This window comes from Hyperolius riggenbachi, chromosome 12, assembly GCF_040937935.1.
Source record: "Hyperolius riggenbachi isolate aHypRig1 chromosome 12, aHypRig1.pri, whole genome shotgun sequence".
NCBI lineage: Eukaryota > Metazoa > Chordata > Amphibia > Anura > Hyperoliidae > Hyperolius > Hyperolius riggenbachi.
In genome coordinates this window covers 87,389,998-87,416,960 of record NC_090657.1, presented here as the reverse complement: position 1 = coordinate 87,416,960, position 26,963 = coordinate 87,389,998, and the positions used below count along the sequence as shown (strand labels likewise).

Here is a 26,963-nt window from a genome sequence, read left to right as displayed (position 1 = left end):
ATTTAGGACATATTTGATGATGTAATGTTTATATGTTCATGATAGACCAAGCTATTAACTTTGCAGGCTCTGTATGTGGAGAATTTGGCAAAGGCACAAGAGCGGATAAGCGTCTTAAATGAAGACTGGAAGAAACTCAGAGTGCAGCAGATTCGGATGATGAACTCTTCAAGTGGGCCTCCTTTCCTGAAAAAGGTAAATGTGAACCCTCTGTCTAAATGTCTGATGAAGTTATCACTGACATCATGGTGAGTCCGCAGTAATAGCAGTGACATTTAAAGATGAAGTCCAGAAATAGTTTCAGGCACCAAAACCACCATCATACTTGCCTTACCTCTGGGGATCGCTCCCATTGAGGGGACAATGCAGCTCTTCTAGCCTGGTTTCCATATAGCAAAAGGAGGGTTGAAGGACAAACCCCTCCTGTGTCAGAGGCAGAGGCTGGGTAAGTGTGTTGAAGTAAAGACCTGCCTCTGGAACCTCAACCGGAAGCATGAGAGCTTTAATTGGGTGCAGAACTCTTATGAGACAGATTGGAATATATGTGCTGTATAAAAGGAGTTTGTGACTTTATGGCATATGGGAGTTCAGCTGCGTACACTCATCTAATTTTGATTAGCTATGGACAGTTTTACCACTTCCATGTAGCATGAGTGCTTACCTGCACAATCTGCTCATAGTATGAAATGCTAGCAACCAACACACTTGTGTTTGAAGTGAACCTATGTTCAACTGTTTATGGACTAAGACTCGAACCCAAGTGATAAAATGTGACTAGAGTTATGACTAGAGACTGTGACTAATGATCAGGGCAGTTTCTAGGCAAAATTGCACCCAGGGCGAGGGTATCAAAATTCCGCTCCTCCGCTTACTCTCTCTACTTCCTGCTAATCAGAAAGTAGAAAGGGTAAGAGAAGAAGCGGTGCAGACAGAGAAGCCCAGCTGACGTGATCGTCATTTGGAGTCAGGAAGGAGGTGTGTTGTGCCACTTGCGCGTACTCTGCTAAGAGGGGGGAGCCCCAGGGAGAGGCAGGAAGAGAGAAGTAGGATCCCCCACTCCACGGCTGAGTGCGAGTGTGGAAGGAGTCAGGAAGGAGGTGTGTTGTGCCACTTGCGCGTACTCTGCTAAGAGGGGGGAGCCCCAGGGAGAGGCAGGAAGAGAGAAGTAGGATCCCCCACTCCACGGCTGAGTGCGAGTGTGGAAGGAGTCAGGAAGGAGGTGTGTTGTGCCACTTGCGCGTACTCTGCTAAGAGGGGGGAGCCCCAGGGAGAGGCAGGAAGAGAGAAGTAGGATCCCCCACTCCACGGCTGAGTGCGAGTGTGGTCGCGGCTCCTCCCTCCATCACTGCGCCCACCCTCACATCAGCGCTCAGGGCGGTGGCGAGCTGGAAACGGGGCTGCTAATGATCAGTGGGAGCAGCTAAGCTAGGGAGACGGGGGTGGCATATTTCACAACATAGACCAAAATCTTGCTCTATAAACAGTTGGTCAGATGTTTAAAGGACCACTGTCGCAAAAATCTTAAAATGTAAAATATTTGTAAACATATACAAATAAGAAGCATGTTTCTTCCAGAGTAAAATGAATCTTCTCTTACAGTAGGTAGTAGAAATCTGACATTACCGACAGGTTTTGGGCTAGTCCATCTCTCCATAGGGGATTCTCAGCATAGCCTTTATTCTTTATAAAGATACTCCTTACAAAGGATTCATACAAAGATGCTGGCCAGCCTGCCTGCTCACCGTACACTTTTTTAGCAGTTGGACGGAGCAACTGTCATTTAGTGCTTTTAAAAAGAAAAGAAAACCCTGAGAATCCCCCATGAGTAGATAAGCTAGTCCAAAACGTGTAGGTTCTGTCATATTTTTACTACTTACTATAAGTGACAGTAACATAGGAGAAAAGTACAGTAATTTATGACTCATTTTACTCTGGAAGAAACATACTTCTTACAGTGGGATGCGAAAGTTTGGGCAACCTTGTTAATCGTCATGAGTTTCCTGTATAAATCGTTGGTTGTTACGATAAAAAGTTAAATATATCATATAGGGAGACACACAAAGTGATATTTGAGAAGTGAAATTTAAGTTTATTGAATTTACAGAAAGTGTGCAATAATTGTTTAAATAAAATTAGGCAGGTGCATACATTTTTGAGCACCACACAAAAAAAATGAAATCAATATTTAGTAGAGCCTCCTTTTGCAGAAATTACAGCCTCTAAATTTTTCCTGTAGGTTCCAATGAGAGTCTGGATTCTGGTTGAAGGTATTTTGGACCATAGATTTTCAATTATATTTAGGTCTGGGCACTGAGATGGCCATTCCAGAACGTTGTACTTGTTCCTCTGCATGAATGCCTTAGTGGATTTTGAGCAGTGTTTAGGGTCGTTGTTGAAAGATCCAGCCCCGACACAGCTTCAGCTTTGTCACTGATTCCTGGACATTGGTCTCCAAAATCTGCTGATACTGAGTAGAATCCATGCGTCCCTCAACTTTGACAAGATTCCCAGTAGGCCACACAGCCCCACAGCATGATGGAACCACCTCCACATTTTACTGTAGGTAGCAGGTGCTTTTCATGGAATGCTGTGTTCTTTTTTTCTCCATGCATAACGCCCCTTGTTATGCCCAAATAACTCAATTTTAGTTTCATCAGTCCACATCACCTTATTCCAAAATGAAGCTGGCTTGTCCAAATGTGCTTTAGCATACCTCAAGCGACTCTGTGCTGTCGGTGGAGAAAAGGCTTCCTATGTATCACTCTCACATACAGCATCTTCTTGTGTAAAGTGCGCCGAATGGTTGAACGATGCACGGTGACTCCATCTGCAGCAAGATGATGTTGTAGGTCTTTGGTGCTAGTCTGTGGGTTGACTCTGACTGTTCTCACTATTTGTTGCTTCTGTTATCCAAGATTTTTCTTGGTCTGCGACTTCGAGCCTTAACTTGAACTAAGCCTGTGGTCTTCCAACTCCTCAATATGTTCCTAACCGTGGAAACAGACAACTGAAATCTCTGAGACAGCTTTCTGTATCCTTCCCCTAAACCATGATGGCAAACAATCTTTGTCTTCAAGTCATTTGAGAGTTGTTTTGCGACGCCCATGTTGCTACTCTTCAGAGAAAATTGAAAAAGGAGGGAAACTTACAATTGACCCCCTTAAAGAGAACCAGAGATAAAGCACCCTCATGTATTTTATTACATTTATCAGTGGGAACATGACAGTAAACACCTACCCTGCTTTTAGTTTCATTGTTATCTGCTTAATTAGTCTATTATCAGCTGTCATAAGAATCCCCGACTGGCTCAGTCTAGGTTTGACCTGGAATCATTATAGCTGAGTCACTCTTCTGTGGAGTTTTTTCAAGCCCAAGCCTTCCCCCTCCTGGCTTAGATTTCCTGCTTTGCATACTGAGAGCTGTGATGACATGGGAGGGGCTGCTCCTGCTGAGAGAGAAGCTCTGTGGCTGCAATATGATCCCTGTGTGCTCTGTGTGCACTAGATACTGATGATGACTGCAGTTTCATTCCTATGAGAGACACTTCCTACAGGCAGCTGTACATCATACCAAAATGAAAGCACACAGATGAAAGGCTGCATTTAGCCTAGATAGCAGCATAGTCTCATATAGCCTAGACAGCACACCCAGAACAACTCATAACCCGGAAGGAGAAGGGATATGAGCCGGTGGCCATATTTGATTTTTCCTGGAGCAATAATGGATAAAAAACACAAAAAAGGCACACCAGAGTGGCAAAATTATCAGGTAGAGCATTTATTCTTTACAAGCTATCGACTGATTTGTTTATTTTGTGTGAAACTTTCATCTCTGGTTCCCTTTAAATACTCTTTCTCATAATTGGATTCACCTGTGTATGTAGGTCAGGGGTCACTGAGCTTATCAAGCCAATTTGAGTTTCAATAATTAGTTTTAAAAGTTTTGGAATCAATAAAATGACAACAGTGCCCACATTTATGCACCAGCCTAATTTTATTTAAACCATTATTGCACACTTTCTGTAAATCCAATAAACTTAATTTCACTTCTCAAATATCACTGTGTGTGTCTCCTATATGATATATTTAACTGCCATTTTTTATCATAACAACCAACGATTTATACAGGAAAATCATGACGATTAACAAGGTTGCCCAGACTTTTGCATCCCACTGTATCTGTATACAGGGAGTGCAGAACTATTAGGCAAGTTGTATTTTTGAGGAATCATTTTATTATTGAACAACAACCATGTTCTCAATGAACCCAAAAAAACTCATTAATATAAAAGCTGAATATTTTTGAAAGTAGTTTTTAGTTTGTTTTTAGTTTTAGCTATTTTAGGGGGATATATGTGTGTGCAGGTGACTATTACTGTGCATAATTATTAGGCAACTTAACAAAAAACAAATATATACCCATTTCAATTATTTATTTTTACCAGTGAAACCAATATAACATCTCAACATTCACAAATATACATTTCTGACATTCAAAAACAAAACAAAAACAAAATCAGCGACCAATATAGCCACCTTTCTTTGCAAGGACACTTAAAAGCCTGCCATCCATGGATTCTGTCAGTGTTTTGATCTGTTCACCATCAACATTGCGTGCAGCAGCAACCACAGCCTCCCAGACACTGTTCAGAGAGGTGTACTGTTTTCCCTCCTTGTAAATCTCACATTTTATGATGGACCACAGGTTCTCAATGGGGTTCAGATCAGGTGAACAAGGAGGCCATGTCATTAGTTTTTCTTCTTTTATACCCTTTCTTGCCAGCCACGATGTGGAGTACTTGGACGCGTGTGATGGAGCATTGTCCTGCATGAAAATCATGTTTTTCTTGAAGGATGCAGACTTCTTCCTGTACCACTGCTTGAAGAAGGTGTCTTCCAGAAACTGGCAGTAGGACTGGGAGTTGAGCTTGACTCCATCCCCAACCCGAAAAGGCCCCACAAGCTCATCTTTGATGATACCAACCCAAACCAGTACTCCACCTCCACCTTGCTGGCGTCTGAGTCAGACTGGAGCTCTCTGCCCTTTACCAATCCAGCCATAGGCCCATCCATCTGGCCCATCAAGACTCACTCTCATTTCATCAGTCCATAAAACCTTAGAAAAATCAGTCTTGAGATATTTCTTGGCCCAGTCTTGACGTTTCAGCTTGTGTGTCTTGTTCAGTGGTGGTCGTCTTTCAGCCTTTCTTACCTTGGCCATGTCTCTGAGTATTGCACACCTTGTGCTTTTGGGCACTCCAGTGATGTTGCAGCTCTGAAATATGGCCAAACTGGTGGCAAGTTACATCTTGGCAGCTGCACGCCTGACTTTTCTCAGTTCATGGGCAGTTATTTTGCGCCTTGGTTTTTCTACACGCTTCTTGCGACCCTGTTGACTATTTTGAATGAAACGCTTGATTGTTCGATGATCACGCTTCAGAAGATTTGCAATTTTAAGAGTGCTGCATCCCTCTGCAAGATATCTCACTTTTCTGAGCCTGTCAAGTCCTTCTTTTGACCCATTTTGCCAAAGGAAAGGAAGTTGCCTAATGATTATGCACACCTGATATAGGGTGTTGATGTCATTAGACCACACCCCTTCTCATTACAGAGATGCACATCACCTAATATGCTTAATTGGTGGTAGGCTTTCGAGCCTATACAGCTTGGAGTAAGACAACATGCATAAAGAGGATGATGTGGTCAAAATACTCATTTGCCTAATAATTCTGCACTCCCTGTATGTTTACATATCATTTTAAGTTTTAAGATTTTCTCAACAGTTGTCCTTTAATTTAGGGAGGCACTGTAGCAACATATAGTAGAATGCAGTAAATTATTCAGGATACTTTTACAATAATTATCCTGGTTTCAGCATCAGAAACATTTCCTATAGCTATATATTACTGTATATTGGTATTTAGACCTGTCCTCCCAGTGATGTCACAAACTAGGCTGTTTAGCTATGTATGCGGAATTCTCCTCCCGAAGCATTCTGGGAAACCAGGTATTTTTTTACTGGCTTCAGAACACTCTGCAGAGCTACACCTGACAGCACTAAAGATGTTACCACTCCTGATTAATTTAAGTGTAAATGTAAAGCAGGGAGATTAAAGGTTGAGGAAAGATTTTACAGTGGGCAAACACTGACTAAGTAATTTAAAGTATAATTTTGTAAAAAAAAAAAAGGAATTATTAATTACGCTATTTTCAGTACAGTTCCCCTTTAAGGGAGAACTTTACTGAATATAACTTAATTAATAAAATTGCTTAGTTTTACAATATTTATTTATAAATTACTCAGCCAATGTTTTCTCTTTGTAAAATCTTACCTCACCCTAATTTACATTCTAAAATTTATCACAGGTAGCGCCATTTTTGCTGCTGGCATGGTGAGTTAAGACCGATTCACACTTGTTTAAAAACTGTATCCTTTTGGTACGGTTTTTAAAGCATAGAAAAACGAAGCCACGGACCTCAATGTAAAAAATACCGGCTGGCTTCATTTGTAAAGAAAAACAAATCTGTGCATGAGAACTGAACGGAGAATCTGGAGTTGGCACTTTTTTATGTTGCGCGGATACCCACGGAGGCAAATGAAGGGCAACACAAAAACGGACCTCCCTTCACACACAGAACTCTGCCTACAAAACGGATGTCAAAGTGTATTGCCTACTTCCTGCTCCTCCCCTCAGTGTTATCTTTGTGGCCTTCTTATCCGATAGAAACAAACACGTGAAGGAAGGACACGTTTTTGACATACGTTTAAACGTACTGGAAAGGTATGCTACAAAAGCACAACATTTTGAAAAACGGATAAGAAAAGCTGATCCATTTGAAACTGGATCCGATCTGCATCCGCAGTAATGTGAACCGTGCCTTACTGTGGAATGTTTTGTCTACTGCTGTGTAGGGAGCAGGAACATTAGGTGGTAGTTGGGCCTTGGCTCCTTTTTCAGAAGACCTAGTCCCTCCACTAGACCTCATGGAGGACAACATTGTACAGGCTTGGTTACATGACCACCGCTGTTTAGAGCTAAATGGAGGTATATAGGGGCACTTCTAATCCTATTTTGATGGGGGGGGATGAGAGTGGCTTTAAAGCAAACCTGAACTGAAAATTAAAACTCAGAATAAACATGCACACCTCATACTCGCCTCCCGTGTAGTCTACTTATCAATCTCCTTCTCTCCTGCGTCCTGTTCTTCAACTGTGATTGATAGAATCTTCCATCCTCCGTTTTAAAAATGGCTATGACCCTGTAACAGTTTCTGGGTCATTGCACATTTAAACTGTAATTGCCCACATGAGCCATAGGGAAAGATAGATATTACCTTGCACATCAGTTGTCCTTTCAGTTATGACTGACAGCAACTGATATGATTGACAGAAACTGCTATATTTCAGTTCAGACGAAATCTTGTCAGAACTGGAAGGAATCATTCTTAGAAGAAAGTGGTGAGCTTCTGAGAAGAACTGACGGTGAGGTAAGTATGTAATATTCGTTTGCAGGTACATCATGTGTTTATTTTAAATGATTTTACTTGGTTCAGGTTCACTTTAAGAAAATTGCAATCTCTGATTTTACAACCTGTGCATCCAGAATTCAAATTCATTTTGGCAATTCTTGTTTCTTTTTTGTCTTCCAGTGCACTGTAGAAAGTTGTTTTCCAGGATTTGCTGTACAGACTATATTCACAAGGTCCCTGAATACCGTGGCACTTGTTCCCATCATGTATTCCTGGTCACCTCTACAGCAAAACTTCATGGTAAGTTGTCTCAGCATTTTCTGCTCTACATTTTGTAATGCTGTGGGCTATCCAGCTAATCCAACAGCTGGACAGATTTCAAATATTATTATTATTAAGCGGCAGGATCTTCTGTGGCGCAGTACAATAGATTACAAAGTGTAGCAATACAATATAAACAATGCAATAGTTAACAGTGCAAGACAATGGATTACAGCTAATGCACTGAGCAAATTATGCAGTGAGCAAATCAAATACAGATTTTAACATAATGGTGGAAGATTCGTGGATTCGAATCCCAACACCATTTACCATACATCACCAGTTGCCAGGGTGTCCTAAGAGAGAGAGCACGCTTACCTGAGGAGCTGAGAATTCAGGTTGAGGGAGGGTGTTCCAGAGAAGGTGGTCAGTTGCCAGGGTGTCCTAGGAGAGAGAGAGAGCACACTTGCCTGAGGAGCTGAGAATTCAGGTTGAGTGAGGGTGTTGTAGAGAAGAGGGTCAGTTGCCATGGTGTCTTAAGAGAGAGCATGATCCCTGAGGGGCTGAGTATTCAGGTTGAGGGAGGATGTTATATAGAAGGGGAGAGGACTGAGAGAAGTAGTGAGAGGTGACCAGGGAGGAAGACAACAGATATTGTTAGAAGAGTGTAAAGGTGAACATTTCTCGTGGGAAAGGAGGTGTTGGCTACTGATTGATATAAGGTTCAATTTTGCATTAAAGTTCTCCTTTAAATGCTCTTTGGGGAATTTGTTGTAGTGTACTAATACTCTTTGTTGTGGCTGTCCTTGACTTTACTCTTCTGTTTTAGGTGGAGGATGAAACTGTTCTGTGCAACATCCCCTACATGGGAGACAATGCTAAAGCTGAGGACGAAACCTTCCTCGAAGAGCTGATCAGCAATTATGACGGGAAGGTGCACGGTGAAGAAGGTTGGTCATAGCAAGATCTCGTTGCTTATTCTTTGTCACTTTGTTTACAACTCTTGATTGCAGTTCCTGCTTGATTACACAGCATTTGTTTGTTTCCCAATTATAGAAGTAGATTTACAAACTATGATGGCATCAAGTCAACGACTTCATGATCGAGATCTTATGTTTCGGTGCGGACATACTTTTGCTGCCGGAAGCAATAACTCAGCTAAAACAGGTTTGCAAACTTTTATTCATCAGAGAAGACTTAAAAAAATTAAACTGTGTAAATAGCTGATAGTGTATTGTCTAGTACTGGGGTAGTGACTGCGCTGAGGCACATAGGTTTGTTTATTAATGCAGGTGATGGTTTGATGTGCAGAAAGGCAAAGAAGATGACTGTCAGGTACCCCCAAACCAGCGCACTACCCTGTAATTTGCTTGCAATCATCTGAGTCTTTATAGATCACCCAACATGACCATATCTTAAGATACAGCGCAGGTCAATCTTGAGGAGTCAGGATAATCTCTTACATCTTTTCAATTCTATCCACCCTGGCCTACCACTGTGGTGATCGCCACAAGGCTGGAAAAGTAGCTTTGGCAGCGTTCACCTAATGAACTAGGATAGAGCTCTTGTACAACTGAGAGAGGGTGACTGTGAAAGAGAAAGAACTCTGGCTTGATTGGCACTTTGAGGAGATGAACCAATGATAACACTTTGAGGAGATAAACCTCTTTCCAGAAGTTGGTCTGTGCAGGACAATACCAAAAAAAAATTAAGAAGATCAGCTCCAGCTGCTTTACACCTCCAACAGTCTCTTGCCTGTCCTGGATAAGCATGATAGGAGTTCTGTACCAAAATCAGAATCAGAATACATAGCTCCAAGAGGTGCAAAGGCAGAAAGCAGGGAAGAGCATTACAATACAGTAGGGACATGGCAGTAAAAAAACATCGTACTCAAAAACATATTGCACTCAGGAAAGAGGAAATGTATGTACACAAATATACAATCAGAAGTATACATTCAGCGGCCGCATGCATATTTCCAGTGTGCTGCTGGAGTCAGGGCAGGGTGCAGGGACAAAGTCCAGTCCGTTAGGGGTGGTGGCAGGTTGCTTTGAGAAGCGCATTTAATTCCAGTCCGCTACTGTGTCGGTGGTAAGGCACAGGTAGAGGGCGGGAGAATGCTAAGGGAGTTCAGGAGGCTGACGGCTGCAGGGAAGAAGGAGTTCTTGTGTCTGGTGGTCTTAGTTGGGATGGCTCGAAGTCTCCGGCCCAGTGGCAGTGGGGTGAAGAAGCAGTGGCCTGGGTGTGAGGGGTCACTTGCGATCTTCAGTGCCCTAGCGCGCAGTCTTGTGTTATGCAGGAGGTCAAGTGAAGGCAGGGGTCTCCCAATGATCCTCTCCGCCGACCTGATGGTCCTCTGTAGTTTGTGTCGGTCCCTGGCAGTGGCTCCCGCATACCAGACCAGGATGGAGGAGCAGAGGATCGATTCAATGGTGGCGGAATAGAAACATGTTAGGATCTCCTGTGGCATGCCGAACTTCCGCAGCTGGCGGAGGAAGAAAAGCCTCTGCTGGGCCTTCCGCTGGGTTGCCATAATGTTGGCCTTCCAACTGAGATCGCCGGAGATGGTGGTGCCCAGGAGGCGAGCACAGGGCACTCTGGCCACCTCAGCACCGTCAATGTGGATGGGAGGCGGAGTGGGAGCAGACTTTCTAAAGTCAATTATTAGTTCAACAGTTTTGGCTGTGTTGAGCACCAGCCTGTTCTCTGTGCACCAGTGGCATATACTCTCGACCTGTTGCTGATACTCCTGGATATTGTCCTTGGTGACAAGGCCAACAATGGTGGTATCGTCTGCAAATTTTATGGCTTTGACAGAGTCTGCCGTGGATCTACAGTTATTTGTGTAGAGGGAGAACAGCAGCGGGGACAGGACGCAGCCCTGGGGTGCCCCAGTGTTGGTTGTCATTTCTCTAGAGTGGATGTCCCCCAGTCTGACAACTTGGGATCTCTTGGTAAGAAAGTCCGTGATCCATAAGCGTAGGGTGGGGTGAACCCCAAGTGTAGCCAGGACATTCTGAAGGATGCGTGGGCATATAGTGTTAAAAGCTGAGCTGAAGTCCAGTAGCAGGACTCTGGCATACGCATCTGGTCTGTCGAGGTGGTTAAGAATGTATTCCAGACAGAAGTTAAGGGCGTCGTCAGTAGACCTGTTTGCCCTGTAGGCGAACTGGAGTGGGTCCAGAAGGGGCAGGGTGGATAGCTTGAGGATGAAAATGTGAGTATTGTAAACCATTGTTCCTGTGTGGAGTCATTTAAAGGGGTTTAGTAGCCCTATGTAAAAACAAAAAGTCACTTACCTGGGGCTTCTAACGGCCCCCTGCAGATATCCTGTCCTGCGCTGTTGTTCCAGAATCCTCTGTTCCCCGCCGCAGGTCACCGTCCAATTATTCGTCTAACTAGATGAATGTCACTGTGGCTGCGCATCTTCACTCCCGCTCGCGTCTCCGGGAGCTTACTGCGCAGGCGCAGTATGAGAAAACTTTGTACTGCGCCTGCGCAGTAAGCTTTCACATCTCCGGGAGCTTACTGCGCAGGCGCAGTACATAAAAACTTTATACTGCGCCTGCGCAGTAAGCTCCCGCAGTCGCGGGCGGTAGTGAGAACTCACACAGCCACAGTGACATTCATCTAGTTAGACTAATAATTAGACGGTGACCTGCAGCGGGGAACTGAGGATTCTGGAGTGACGGCCCTGGACAGGATGTTAGAAGCCCCAGGTAAGTGACAATTTTTGTTTTTATTTAAGGCTACAGAACCCCTTTAAAGAGCCTTTGTGGCTCAGCTTGTACATGGACTGCCACTATTCTGATATAGTTTTTTTGCAAAGCTAATTTCCATTTCGTTTGATGTGGTAAAATGGCAGGTGAAAAGCTGGTAGTAAGTAAGCTAGATAGCCAGGAAATAACACGCCTGTGGGAAACCGCCATCTAGTAAGGCCAGTTTTAATTAAGTCAAGTCCCGTACCAATGATTCTCTGTCCAGAACTACCCATAGGAAGCTATTAAGCTGCAGGTAAGGCCAAGTTGGAAATCTTTGATCTGCAATCTGAAAAACTTTTGAGGGTGCCTCACCCATGGCCTTCCTTTCAGTGGTGCTCAGGTACAAGAGCTGATGCAGCGAGAGATGATGAGCTCTTCTCCTATCAGTAAGTATGGTGTCTGCAAGCACCACTGTACACCAATGCTTGCGAGCTCTGACAGTTATATGGGGCAGGATGGAAGATTTTTCATGACCAGCATTAAGATTTCAACAATTTGTGCTACAGTAGCTCTTCTGTGGGATCAGATTAGACTGGCCTCCATTCCCCACTGCATCAGTGAGCCCTACTCACCTATGGTCCTACCACAGGTTCACAGTTTGTCCTTCTGGGGACCAATTTTGATAGGTCCTCCTTACCACTGCATACAGGGAACACCCTACAGGACCTGCTATTTTGGAGGTGCTCTGACCCAGTTATCTGACCCTCAAAATTTGGCCCTTATCCAAGTCACTCAGATTCTTTTGTTTCAATCATTTTTATTGAACATTTTTTGTAGAAAAGGAAGAACAGCTTTACAACATAACTTTGTTTACAGTAAATACAATTACAACGATATAGTGAAGTAATTAACATATTTCAGGTCAATACAGTCATGTATAAAACAAACAACATAGCGACATACATCACCAACCCTTACTTTCGAACCATTTGGAAAAAGAAGGGGGACGTCCCAGTATCTTTAGTATTAAATCCAATTATAGTTTCTTTAAAAGCTACCAGGAATTTATAATATTAAGGTATAAACAGGAAGCTATCATAAAGGAAGTATACCATCCGTCACTAACCCTAAGAGGGTCGGATGAAGACAGACCTACATCGGCTTATTCAGTACCCTTAGATATGGAACCTGACCTCCAGCGAGGTCAGGTTTGCTTACTAACTAGAGGGAACATAGTTCACGTTTAATTAGGTACTTACTGCAGTGGTAAGTTAAAAAAAAAGAAGGAATGTGCAATGATTCAGTAATCATCGAAATATTTTACTATAAAGTTCTTGTATCTGTAAATCATCATAATTATCTACATTAAAGGAGAATATGTTTAGAAGGAGAAGGAAAGTCTAGAGTAAAGATTGGAGGTGTAGGTAGGTAGAAGTTAAGAAGAAAATGGAAAGAGAAGCAGAAAAGTCCTGAGAGTCCAGAGACGAGGGGTGTCCAAGCTGATCCTCCTTATACAGGATGCACATGTGTCTATGAGAAGCGTCCTTATGATGATCATTAGTTACGTGCCATTGTTATTTGTTCAGGGCTTAATAGATAAGCAATTAGAGAGTCCCAGATTTTGTGATACTTTTTCATATTGTCATTCATACTAGCCCTCAATTTCTCAAAGAACAGTATATTGCCGAGTCTGTTTTTAATAGCCTCAAATTATAAGGATAGGGTGTTCCAAGCTGCTGCTATTTTAATTTTGGTTACAGTAAAAATATAATTAATGAGGGTATTTTGAGCAGAAGTTAGAATTGGATAAGGGCAACCTAGTAAGACATGAAGAGGGTTTTGCGGAACCGGGGCATTGATCAAAGATTATGCCCAGGTACACTCCCTGATCCACAGTCTATGTACTTTTTTACAATTCCACCATATGTGGGCAAAGGAGCCTGTCATTTTACGTCCTCTAAAGCAGTCACCCGAGCACTTCCTATTGTACTTGGCCACCCTCTGAGGAACTAAGTATCATCTAAATAAAAGCTTATAGTTTACCTCGACAAGGTCAGCATTTATTGATGTTTTGGGGATGTTTTCCCAGATATCACCCATATCAGTATAGTCAACCTGTGGGCCTAATTCTTTTTCCCATTTGAGTATGTAATCGGGTTTACTTTGTGAGTGAGTGAGTGAGTGAGAGTGAGTTCCCTGTATATAAATGAATGAACCCCTAGGGAATGTGGATTGGTGTTACTGATGTTTTCAAAAAAGGTCCTACTCGTTGGGGATTGTACATTTGTAAGGTGCTGTTTTACAAAATGGTATGTTTGCATATAACGGAATAGTTCAGAGGGTGGGAGTGCAGATTTTTCACGTAAATTATCAAAAGATTTGATGCCTGTATTAGTAACAAAATCTTGCATTCTATGGAGTTTAGCGGAGACCCACAATTGGTATGGATTGGAAGATTTTAAAGCTGCTGGGAATGAGGGGTTACCCAAGAAAGATAAGAGTGGTCTGTGGGCAGACATTAAGCGACCAGAATATTTACAGCTATCCCATACCTGAAGAGAATGTTTTATGATAGGGTTATTAATCTTGGTGTGATGTACTGGTGTGAGCCAAAGAAGGTTTTTAATATTAAAGAGAGGTTATTAAATCTAAAAAAGGGACACAGAGGCATGTTACAGTCTGCAGGATATATCTCTGTGTTTCCTCATCGCTGCTGCCCCCCCCCCCCCCCCCCGGGAATCTGGCGACATTCTGAATGTCGCTAAACTACGGGGAAGGAGCTTCCCAATGCAGGCTAAGAAATGCCTGCAAAACGCCCCTTCCCTGCTCATCAGAGCCTTCTAACTGGTCCTCCGCCTGCTCCCCTCCTCTCCCCCGCCTCCTCCACGTCAATCAGTGCTGTGCTCTCACAGGAGAGAGCAGGCACTTCCTCTGTAGTGTTGTGGCCCCTAAGGTCACCGAAATGAAAGTAATGGACGGCTGCAGATAGGAGCGGCTGGGAGAGGAGCTAATGAGTGCTGTCGGGTCCAGCAACCCCCACGGACCAGGCAGCATGTTTTATTTTTACTTGTAGACCTGCCTCGGGTTCTCTTTAAAGTACACCTGAAGCGGGAAACACCTGGAGGCTGCCATATTTATTTCCTTTTAAACATTACCAGTTGCCTGGCAGCCCTGCTAGTCTGTTTGGCTCTAGTAGTGGCTGAATCGCACACCTGAAACAAGCATGCAGCTAATCCAGCCAGACTTTAGTCAGAAAGATCTGATCTGCATGCTTGTTCAGGGTCTATGGCTAAAATTATTAGGACAGACATGCAATTTGCATTGTTTAAAAGTAAATAAGTATGTCAGCCTCCATTTTCCTCTCACTTAGGGTGTGTTTTAAGCTTCACTGCTTCCAGCACATCTTCTTCAAGAACTGACTGTTTACTAGCTGCCTAATATACAGTAGCAGTAAAAAGTATGTGAACCCTTTGGAATGATGTATTTCTGCACAAATTGGTCATAAAATGTGATCTGATCTTCATCTAAGTCTCAACAATAGACAATCACAGTCTGCTTAAACTAATACCACATAAATAATGAAATGTCTCCATGTTTTTATTGAACACACCATGTAAACATTCACAGTGCAGGTGGAAAAAGTATGTGAACCCTTAGAATAATGACATCCCCAAGAGCTAATTGGAGTGAGGTGTTAGCCAACTGGAGATTTTAGGTGTTGGTCACAGCTGCCCTGCCCTATAAAAAAGGCACACCAGTTTTGGGTTTGCTTTTCCCAAGAAGTATTGCCTTATGTGAATGTTGCCTCGCACAAAAGAGCTCTCAGAAGACCTACGATTAGGAATTGTTGACTTGCATAAAGCTGGAAAGGGTTATTAAAGTATCTTCGAAAGCTTTGCTGTTCATCAGTTCACGGTAAGACAAATTATCTGTTTATGGAGAAAGTTCAGCACTGCTGCTACTCTCTCTAGGAATGGCAATCCTGTAAAAATGACTGCAAGAACACAGTGCAGAATGCTCAGTGAGTTGAAGAAGAGTCCTAGAGTGTTAGCTAAAGACTTACAAAAGTCTCTGGCATGGGCTAACATCCCTGTTAGCGAATCTACAATACGTAAAACACTAAACAAAATGGAGTACATGGGAGGATACCACAGAGGAAGCCACTGCTGTCCAAAAAATAGTTTGCAAAAGAGCACCTGGATGTTCCACAGCAGTACTGGCAAAATATTCTGTGGACAGATGAAACTAAAGTTGAGTTGTTTGGAAGAAACACACATCACTATGTGTGGAGAAAACGAGGCACAGTACACCAATATCAAAACCTCATCCCAACTGTGAAGTATGGTGGTGGGGGCATCATGGTTTGGGGCTGCTTTGCTGCGTCAGGGCCTGGACGGATTGCTATCATCGAAGGAAAAATGAATTCCCAAGTTTATCAAGACATTTTGCAGGAAAACTTAAGGCCATTTTTCCACCAGCTGAAGCTCAGCAGGAGATGGGTGTTGCAACAGGACAGTGACCCAATTATGTGACAAAAAAGCAAGGAAAGCAACCTGTACATATACACTGCACCACCATATAGAATGTACAAATAGTAAGCTTTATTGAACTACAGTATCACATAAAATCAATTAAAAACAGAGAGAACCTATTAGACACATGCTAATGTCAGGAAATAACAAAGGCGCCTCAACTCTTGGATATAAATTGTAACCTGTGCTGCAAATGACACTTAGCCTGGGGTTGAGGTAATGAGCCCCAAGTATAGAGTGGAGACCCGGGTCTGGTGGGAAAGTGAAAAGTGCCTGAAATTGATGCAAGTTTGCATGTGCACAATAAAAAAGTTATGAAGGCCACAGTATGACCTGAAAATTACATTAGATAATATGCTCATAGTAAACCAATGAGAAACATACAGTGCTGCCCAAAATTATTCACAAGAGGCATTATTGTGAGAATAAAAACATTTTCCCAGCTTTTATTTACATTTGAGCAAAAAGTGTCCAGTCCAATATTAATCATGCCCTTCACAAACTGTCCCAGCCTGTGGGAAAATCCAAAGTTCTATACCATTCCAAATAGTCTAAGCAATAGTTCTAAAGCATCCTAATTACCCTGATTAATTGGGAACAGCTGTTTTAATCAACTCAACAGGTGAAAAACCTGCAATTGATTTGTGGACAGTCATTGCTAAGACAAAAGAGCTCAGTGAGGACCTGCAGCTGTGCATTGGGGCTGCTCACAAGTCAGGAAAGGGCTACAAGGCCATTTCTAAATGTTTTCAAGTTCCAGTGGCTACAGTGCAAAGTATTATTAAAAAATACAAGACGTTCCGCACTGTGGAAAATTTCAGAGGATGTAATCGGAGGCCAAAAGTGACACCTGTGCTGGCCAGGAGGATAGTGAGAGAGGTGAAAAAGAATCCAAGGGTCACCACTAAGACCATCCTGATGAATCTAGGCTCTGCTGATCGCAATGTCTCAAGGCGGAGAATCCAACGGACACTGCACACTGCTGGGTTCCATGGATGCAGACCAAGGAGGACACCACTTCTCCATATAAGGCACGCAAAAGCTCGCCTTTGCAAATGCTCATCTGGACAAAGATTAAAGGTGGCCACTAACTGTCCAATTTCTATCAAAAAATCCTCTTGAGCGATCAGAAATTCTGATCGGATTGGTTGTAAATAACCTCCATTGATGGACACAATCGATTATGAACGAGTGAAAAAAATGTCGTCCGAATGAATTTTCGTCGAACCAAAATTTGGATTTTTTTGTTGGTTGTGATAGATAGGAAGCAAAGATTGGTTCGTTGATGGTGTAGTGAACGATGTATTACAATATTTCACTTCCGATCAGAATTTCTGATCACTCGAACGATTTTCCGCTAGAAATTGGATCATTAGTGGCCACCTTAAGACTTCTGGTCTTCTGTGTTATGGTCAGATGAAACAAAAATTGAATTGTTTGGTCACAATGACTTTTCCTTCATTTGGCGTAAAAAAGGAAAAGCCTTCAACCCAAAGAAAAAAATCCTTCAACCCCACTGTCAAACATAGTGGTGGGGATCTAATGCTTTGGGGGTGTTTTTTCAGCCAGTGGACCAGGGAAACTAATCACAGTAAACTGCACCATGATAAAAGAGCAATACATGAGAATTCTCAACGACAACATCAGGCAGTCTGCAGAGAAACTTGGCCTTGGGTACCTAACAGTGGACATTTCAGCATGAGAGTGACTCAAAACACACAGCAAAAGTGGTGAAGAAATGGTTAGCAGACAACAACATTAACATTTTGAAGTGGTCCGGCCAGAGTCCTGACTTGAATCCAATACAGAGTCTTTGGAAAGAGCTAAAGATCAGGGTGATGACAATAAGACCCTCCAACCTGAAAGATTTGGAGCTCATTGCTAAAGATGAATAAGCAAAAATACCCGTGGGGACCTGCAAAATGCTGGTCTGCAGTTATAGGAAGCATTTGATTGCTGTATAAAGGCTTTTTTATTGATTATTGAGAAGGGTATGAATAATTTTAGACTGAACACTTTTTGTTCAAATGTAAATAAAAGCTGAGAAATGTTTTTTCCACAATAATGCCTCTTGTACATCGTTTTATTATCTTTTGGAGGAGACATGTCATTGCTTGTCAAAAAATTACTTGCAGGTTGAATAAAAGTAACTTTAAGTCAAAATTTGCCAGGGGTATGAATAATTATGGGCAGCACTGTAAGTGCATAAACATGCTACTGATGAAGTAGTCACGTGGACCACGCCACTTGTGGAGCATCCCTGCGCCTCCCTCTACCTGGATGGATCGCTGCCTTACCCACCCTCATTGTGGACATGTTGAGCCGGTGTAGTATGATTGCCATATATCTATTCTCATCTGCCAGGCCTGTCACATCACGTTTATGCACTTATGTTTCTCGTTGGTTTACTATGAGCATATTATCTCCTGTAATTCTCAGGTCATACTGTGGCCTTCATAACTTTTTTATTGAGCACTAGTAAACTTGCATCAATTTCAGGCACTTGTCACTTTCCCACCAGACCCGGGTCTCCACTCTATACTTGGGGCTCATTACCTGAACCCCAGCTTAAAGAGACTCTGAAGTCTTATTTTTTACCTACTTTTCTTATATAATCCTGTTAAGCATTAATGCTCTAGTAGAATTGCCACATCCCCGCAACAGATGGTTGATTTATTATAGAGAAAGCGACTTTGCAGGTCGCAGATCGTGCTGCCCTGGAGAGGCAGAGCTTTAAACTGTAGCTCTGCCTCTCTGCAATCAATTTCCATGGATCTCCGCCTCCTCCCCGCCCCTCTCAGTGAAAGAAGACTGAGAGGGGTGGGGAGAGGCGTTGATCAGCAGATATTCATTGTGGTGGAGGCAGAGCTACAGCCTAAAGTTCTGCCTCTTCTAGAAAGTAAAGCCCTGCGAGCCCGGAAGCTTTGCAGGGCTTACTCTCTGTAATAAATCATTCATCTGCCGCGGGGATGCGGCGATTCTATTAAGGCATTCATGCTAAAGAGGATTAAATAAGAAAAGCAGCTAAAAAATGAGACTTCAGAGTCTCTTTAAAGAGAACCCGAGGTGTGTTTAAAGAATGTTATCTGCATACAGAGGCTGGATCTGCCTATACAGCCCAGCCTCTGTTGCTATCCCAAACCCCCCTAAGGTCTCCCTGCACTCTGCAATCCCCCATAAATCACAGCCGTGCTGTGAGGCTGTGTTTACATCTGTAGTGTCAGTCTCGGCTGCTCCCCCGCCTCCTGCATAGCTCCAGTCCCTGCCCCCATCCCTTCCCTCCAATCAGCAGGGAGGGAAGGGATGCAGGCGGGGACCAGAGTTCTGCAGGAGGCGGGGAGAGCAGCAGACTGACACTATAGAGATAAACACATCCCGCTCTGACAAGCTGTTTGTCAGCAGCGTGGCTGTGATTTTAGAGGGATTGCAGAGTGCAGGGGGGTCTTATGGGGGTTTGGGATAGCAACAGAGGCTGGGCTGTATAGGCAGATCCAGCCTCTGTATGCAGATAACATTCTTCAAACCCACCTCGGGTTCTCTTTAAGTGTCATTTGCAGCACAGGTTACCATTTATATCTAAAAGGTGAGGAGCTTTTGTTATTTTCTGACATTGTCATGTGTCTAATAGGTTCTCTCTGTTTTTAATTGATTTTATGTGATACTGTAGTTCAATAAAGCTTATTATTTGTACATTCTATATGGTGGTGCAGTGTATATGTACAGGTTGCTTTCCTTGCTTTTTTGTTACATGATTTGATTATCTTGTACTTTGCACACCATTTATACTTAGGAGTGCAGATGTCTTCACACAACTATACAGGACAGCGATCCAAAGCATAGAAGTAAATCAACAACAGAATGGCTTAATCAGAAGAAAATACTCCTTCTGGAGTCCTGACCTCAACCCGATTGAGATGCTGCGGCATGACCTCAAGAAAGCGATTTACACCGGACATTCCAAGAATATTGCTGAATTTGAAACTGTTCTGTAAAGAGGAATGGTCAAAAATTACTCGGGACCGTTGTGCACATCTGATCGGCAACTACAGGAAACATTTGGTTGAAGTTATTGCTGCCAAAGTAGATTCAACCAGTCATTAAATCCAAGGGTTCACATAATTTTTCCACCTGCGCGGTGAATGTTTACATGGTGTGCTCAATAAAACATGGAAACATTTCATTATTTGTGTGGTATTAGTTCAAGCAGACTGTGATTGTCTATTGTTGTGACTTAGATGAAGATCTGATCACATTTTATGACCACTTTGTGCAGAAATACATATAATTCCAAAGGGTTCACATACTTCTTACTGCTACTGTACGTCATTGTAATGTGTTATTCTACGCCTGCTGCACCTGTCAGTGTTTTTTAATGTGGCGGATCTGTGTGTGAAGCCTGAGCTCATTAACATGGTTTTTAGACCTTGTTCACACTGTAACCTTGTATTTTTTAGCATGATTTGCAAAATAAAATGAAGTGCAGTGACTAAACGTATAAGTTCTAATATTGTTCAGATCCGTTTACCTGTGAAGTAATACAATTTAGTCCTGTGTGCAGGTTCCAGTGTCCTGAATGATGCCATCTTCTTGGAACTGGTAGAAGCTCTTCTTCCATATACAGATGAAGGGGAGAAAGGACATGTTGAGCAAAAGACTAGCAAATTGGAAGAGGTCAAAGCCGATGGGCCCATGACCCGGAAGAGGAAGAGAATAGCAGAAGAGGGTTGGTACCTCATTGGGACTGGTTTGGGACTCATTTGATTTGATTCAGTTCAGCATTCTGTTCCCGCATAAATGTAATGCATTAGGGGCTCAGAGCGCTGAAAAAAATGAGGAGGGAGAGACACACCAGAGATGAGGGAATGTACTGTACGTATATGTGCACCGCTGGTGAGATGGGCAAAGGGTGAGATGAATGACGGCCCACCCTGCTGCTGCTCTAATTTCCGTCCATGTGAAATACTATTACCCCTCTGAGTCATAGCAACTTGGAGGGAGAAGTAATTTGATTGCCGGAACCCCAATTACCTTTGTGCAGGGTGCGCACTGTAGCATTAGTGCTATAAAGGCGCCCAGCCTGCTTCGATGCTTTGAAAGCACCTGCTTCCATGAGGTAGTCCTCCTAAGTGTAGCAAGCTCTTGTATCCAGTGCTGAATATCATAAATAAACTGGCCTGTTTGTGACAACTGCTTAGAGAACAAATGGGAAGTTTTAAAGAAAGACCGTCTTACCTTTATCTCCAACTTTCCCACATTTACCAGGAACCCAAGGAAGATATAGACAGAAAAGGTATACCTGCGTGGATTTGTGGTCATAGCTCCCAACTGTCCCTCTTTTGGAGGGAAGTTAAGAAAGGCCATCTTACCTTTGTCTCCATCTTTCCCTTTTTTGGGAGGGACAGTCCCTCTTTGGGAACCCTGTCCCTCTGTCTCTCTTCCTCCCTCATTTGTCCCTCTTTTAAGGACTGATGTACAGATCTATGTAAACATATGTCTTTTTCTACTGAAAAATGTGTTTAACTGACTCTAAACTTTATTCCCATCCTTTAAATTGATCTATTTCTTTTATTCAAATGTTACTATAAAGGAAAATGAACCAGGATAGAAAGGACCTTTGTGGTTTGTATGAGAAAACAACATATTTTTATTGGGAAATCTTTATAGCAGCATGACTGGGGGTGTGATTAGGGGTGTGGCAGGGGTGTTGCTTAAGGGTCCCTCTTTCTCATCTCAAAAAGTTTGGAGATATTGTAGTGCTGTCTGGTTTTGATAACCTATTTAAACGTGGTAAACCTTGTTTGAAGAAACTTGCCTTCAAAGTAACAAAACTATTTAGTGACCAGTAAGAAAATACGAACAACTTTGACACTATGCACATTTTCCGGTAGATACAAAGTAATCCACAGAGCCAGGATAACTTAGTGAGTTTACTAAAAATGGCTGCTTCTCCCCTTGGCTGCCCATGTGCTTTAAAGCGTACCGGTGAAAATGTATTATCATGTTAGCTCATTTATCAACTCATACTATATCTACATGTCTAATACGTGGCAGGAAATTGGCTCGGACTTATACAAGCTACCAGTCGTGAGACCCGCCCGCGGAGCGGTCGTTCTGACGACAGTTTGCCGGTGTGTACAGTCTGTCGTCAGGCTGATAAGGCTGGTTTTGACTGATCCACTCAGCAACTGAGGACGGGTAGCTTGCGAAAGTCCAACGTGTGTATGTAGCTTAACTGTGGTGCTCTTACTGTTTGCTGAACCATTACAATCCATTGTGTCTGTCAACTACAAACTCCTATAGCAGTCCATGGTTGTTCCACTATCTGGAAGCCACAAACTGGAAGTGACACGTAGATTTGGCATTCATTACTGTCCTGGGAAAGTTAAGTGAATGGTGAAGCTGGGTACCTGCTTGCACGCCTCAATGCACCCGTTATATATGAAGCATATTATGGTTAGGTCAGAATCAAACCATTCATTTTCATTTAGCTGCAGCTATGCTTTCATTTTCTCCATCCGTATAGGTGAGGCCCAGGGGAACAAGCATGGCTCCTCGAAAGGCCAGGCAGAGACCAGAGCAGAGACTGAAAACAAAGCCACAGTTCAGGGCAAAACACGAGGTAAAGTCAAATCCTACAACATTAGGTGGGATAGTATTTTCACTGCGTGTCTTATTGCATAAATGCATACACACTGTGCACGCTGCATTGTGCTATGCTGCGGCGTAATGTGCATTTGTATGGATAGTGATTTCAAATACAATATTATTGCTCATAGTGTGAATGCACCCTTACTCTGTTTAAAGAGACACTGAAGCGGGAAAAAAAAAAATGATATAATGATTTGTATGTGTTACAGCTAAGAAATAAAACATTAGGAGCAGAGACATAAGTCTAATATTGTTTCCAGTACAGGAAGAGTTAAAGAGGGACTTAAGTAAAAAAAAAAATGAGGAAGGCCTTCCTTGCCGCAATAGCAGTATAGGGGGCGATATTGTGGCTGGGAACGCGAAGAATCACTCGCGTTCCCAGCCTGACGGCCGGTGACGGCAAAATCGGAAGTAGCCGCCGGCGGGGACAGGAGGATCGGAGGGACACAGTGAGGGCACCGATCAGCTGCAAGAGGCTGAGGGAAGCCCCAGGTGAGTAAAACTCGTTTTTTTAGGCTTAAGGTTCACTTTAGGAAACGCCAGTTGTTATCTATGCAAAAAAGCCATTATGATCCATGACTTTCAAAGTCGCAGAGAGCTCTGTCTTCTGAAGCTTATTATCTCAAGTGTCAGTCACTGTCATTTTTTTTTCTCTACCAGAAGACATGTCAATAGTTCACTGGCCTGCTCTGTAAAATCATTTAGAATGCGGAGTAGTGTGTAAACTGCAAATATTAGAGAATGGTGCAATATTATAAAAAACAATATAAAACTGAAAATAAAAATGAGAATATTTTCTTTGCTACTAATATTCTAATAATTATCCATATTCCACAACCAATTCATTATATCATATATTTTTACCGCTTCATTGTCTCTTTAAAGGTTCTGAACTATGTTGTGTCTCCAGGAGTCTGTTCTGGTAACGTTTGTTTTGTTTTATTCAGATTTCCATAAATAGCAGCTCACATGCAGCGGGACTTAGTATGCACCCTTTCCTTTGGTTTTCTGGTGAAAAATTTGCATAGGTTTACTTAAAGTGGACCCAAATTAAAAATACAAGATTACAGAAATAAAATAATAATAGAATAGCAGCCTTTTTTCAGCTGCATGATGACAAATGTAAAATATTTTACATTTATTGGAGGAACCCCTCCCTTCCTTTCATATTGCTGGGACAGAATCCGGCAGACTGGTGGAGTAGGTGGTGTCCGGCAAAGGAGGAATTGCTTAATGGCTGCCACCTGTATAACCCTAGTTGTGAAAAGAGAAGGGTGAAAAGCATGCACTGAAATGCTCAGAGGCTTTAAGGCGTGTTTATTTATCTTTGTACGTGTCAGAGTGGTGCAACTAAATATTTTGAATTAAAACATTTTTTGGTTTGGGTCCGCTTTAAAGGGAAGGTTCAGGGACGCCTTGAAAAAAATAAAAATACATATCCACTTACCTGGGGCTTCCTCCAGCCCGTGGCAGGCAGGAGGTGCCCTCGCCGCGGCTCCAGAGGCTCCCGGTCGTCTTCGGTGGCCGACCTGGCCAGGCCGGCTGCCAGGTCGGGCTCTTCTACACACCAAGGACGGGCTCTTCTGCATCCCACGCGGGCGCGCTGACGTCATCAGACGTCCTCCGGGCTGAAGCCCCAGGTAAGTGGATATGGATTTTTATTTTTTTCAAGGCGTCCCTGAACCTTCCCTTTAAAGAGGAGCTGTTAGGTATAAGGTCTCAGAGAAAATAAACACATATATCAGTAGCTAAAGATTGGCTGTACTTACATTACATATGCATTTCACTGTCCACGTTTGGATTTCACAGAATTTGTATATAGTATATGCAGAGATAGATGCTCCTGACAGCTCATGGCAGGCTCCATGTTTTTCTGTCAAATGTGTCGTCATGTCCTGCCTGCTTCCTGATCACAGATAAGCTCCTACTTGAATAACACAGTGTGCAGTGAATATTAATGAGCCATGTGGCTAGGAACAATAGCTGACTCCTGCAGTGTACTCGCCCGGAGATTTATCAGTGCTACGCGCTGGACTGATTACAAGCTGCTGTAACGTCTCATTAGCAGCCGAGGGGAGGGCCCCAGAATGCTTTGCAGTTTAGTATGCGGCTTGCGTCCTTATGGGTCTATAACAGCCTTACTGATAAGCACACATCAAAGGTAACTGAGATTTTTATCTTCACTAATGGCTTTTGGGCTTCCTTCTAAACTGTTTAACACAGGAGAATAGAGGTTTAAAATAGCTTCTGCAGCCTGACAGTTACTCTTTAAGGGAACTCTTAAGACAAAAAACCACTTGCCGACCGCCCACAGCCAATGGGCAGCGGCAAAGTGGTGCGCAGAACGATCGCAATATGCCCATCGGCGGCAGCTCGTTCTTTGCTGTCTGGCCGATGATCGCGCGCTCGTTGCATCCGCCGACGATAGGCTCCGACCACCCGCGACGTCAACCCGCCAGCCGTTCGGAAGCGCCGGCGGGTTGTTAACCCACGGATCGCCACACAGTTCGCGTATAATACGCTTTGTAATGTATACAAAGCGTATTATACAGGCTGCCTTCTGCCCTGGTGGTCCCAGTGATCGAGGGACCACCAGGGCAGGCTGCAGCCCTCCTTGTCTGCACACACACACACTGATCTCCCCCCCCCCCCCCTGCCCTCTGATCGCCCACAGCACTCCTCAGACCCCCCCTGCCCACCCATCAGACCCATGTTTGCACCCAATCACCCCCCTAATCACCCATCAATCACTCTCTGTCACTATCTGTCAACGCTATTTTTTTAGGTTAGGTCCTAAACTGCCCCCTGGGGGCTCCTGATCACCCCCCCACACACACACACACACCCTCAGATCCTCCCCAGACCCCCCACCCCCCTGTGTACTGTATACATCTATTCTTCCCTGTAAAATCACTCACTGATCAACTGTCAATCGCCCATCAATCACCCCCTGTCACCACCTGTCACTAACACCCATCAGATCAGACCCTAACCGGGCCCTTGCAGGCACCTGATCACCCGCCCACACCCTCAGATCGTTCACACACCCGCCCTCAGATCGCCTCCGAAGTGCATTGTTTACATCTGTTCTCCCCTCTAATCACCCATCAATCACTTCCTGTCACTATCTGTCAACGCTATTTTTAGGTTAGGTCCTAAACTGCCCCCTGGGGGCTCCTGATCACCCCCCCCCCCACACACACACACCCTCAGATCCTCCCCAGACCCCCCCCAGTCGAGTTGGTTATCGATTTCATACCACTCAGCCCGGTATTCATCGAAGGCACTGAAGTCACCAGAGTATCAAGTGTTCGGTTTCTGGGCACTACCATCACCAACGACTTGAGATGGAGTGAAAACACCACTAAATGCCAAAAAGAGGCGCAGCAACGGCTGTTCTTCCTAAGAAAACTCAGGAAGTTTGGTATGCCGCAGGAACTGTTATCAAGCTTCTACACTGCCACCATCGAGTCAATCCTGTGCTCATCTATCATCGTGTGGTATGGGGGTGCCACCACGAGCGACAGGTACAGACTTCAAAGAGTAATCAAGGCAGCGGAAAGAATCATTGGGTCACCCCTGCCACCTCTGGACCTCCTCCACGCATCCAGATTAAAAACAAGGGCATACAGGATCACGAATGACCCGCACCATCCCGGTAGCCGCTTCTTCAACCGCATGCGCTCAGAATACCGTTACAGGGCTATTTCCACCAAAACCTCCAGGCACAGGAACTCCTTTTTCCCCCAAGCAGTGTGCCTTCTGAACTCTAGTCACACACACAGAAAAACTAAATAGAACATCTGTGACCCAGGCCTAAATAAATATGTACTTTTCCGAGGTTCCGCACGTAGTTTTTGCACTACAATACCCTAAAGTCTTTTGTCTGCACATGTTTTGCTTGCACTAAGTTGTTTTATTGTTCTTTGTCTGTCATTGCATGCTTTGCACTACTATGTTTTTGCCGCTTTGTACTATGCTCTATGCCGATGTGTACCACAAACAATTCCGAGGGTGGCAACTGCTGCACTTGGCGAAATAAATCTGATTCTGATTCTGTGTACTGTATACATCTATTCTTCCTTGTAATCACCCACTGATCACCTGTCAATCACCCATCAATCACCACCTGTCACTAACACCCATCTGATCAGACCCTAACCTGCCCCTTGCGGGCAACTGATCACCCGCCCGCACCCTTAGATGGCCCGCAGACCGCCCTCAGATCGCCTCCAAAGTGCATTGTTTACATCTATTCTCCCCTCTAATCACCCATTAATCATGGCGTCACCACCTGTCACTGCTATCCATCAGATCAGACCCTCATCTGCCCCTTGCGGGCACCCAATCAC

General features: G+C 43.6%; 1 protein-coding gene across 5 annotated transcripts in view; it reads left to right on the top strand.

The window, feature by feature from the left end:
- EZH1 (enhancer of zeste 1 polycomb repressive complex 2 subunit) overlaps positions 1–26,963 on the top strand; it is a 96,608-nt gene that overhangs the window by 10,413 nt on the left and 59,232 nt on the right. For 4 of the 5 annotated variants that reach the window (XM_068262308.1, XM_068262307.1, XM_068262310.1 and 1 more), the window contains exons 4-9: positions 67–195; positions 7,650–7,769; positions 8,560–8,680; positions 8,787–8,897; positions 20,522–20,686; positions 22,487–22,582. In XM_068262308.1, coding sequence (XP_068118409.1) covers positions 67–195; positions 7,650–7,769; positions 8,560–8,680; positions 8,787–8,897; positions 20,522–20,686; positions 22,487–22,582 — 742 coding nt within the window. The remainder of the gene's footprint in view (positions 1–66; positions 196–7,649; positions 7,770–8,559; positions 8,681–8,786; positions 8,898–20,521; positions 20,687–22,486; positions 22,583–26,963) is intronic. The other variant, XM_068262311.1, reaches the window with a different exon arrangement.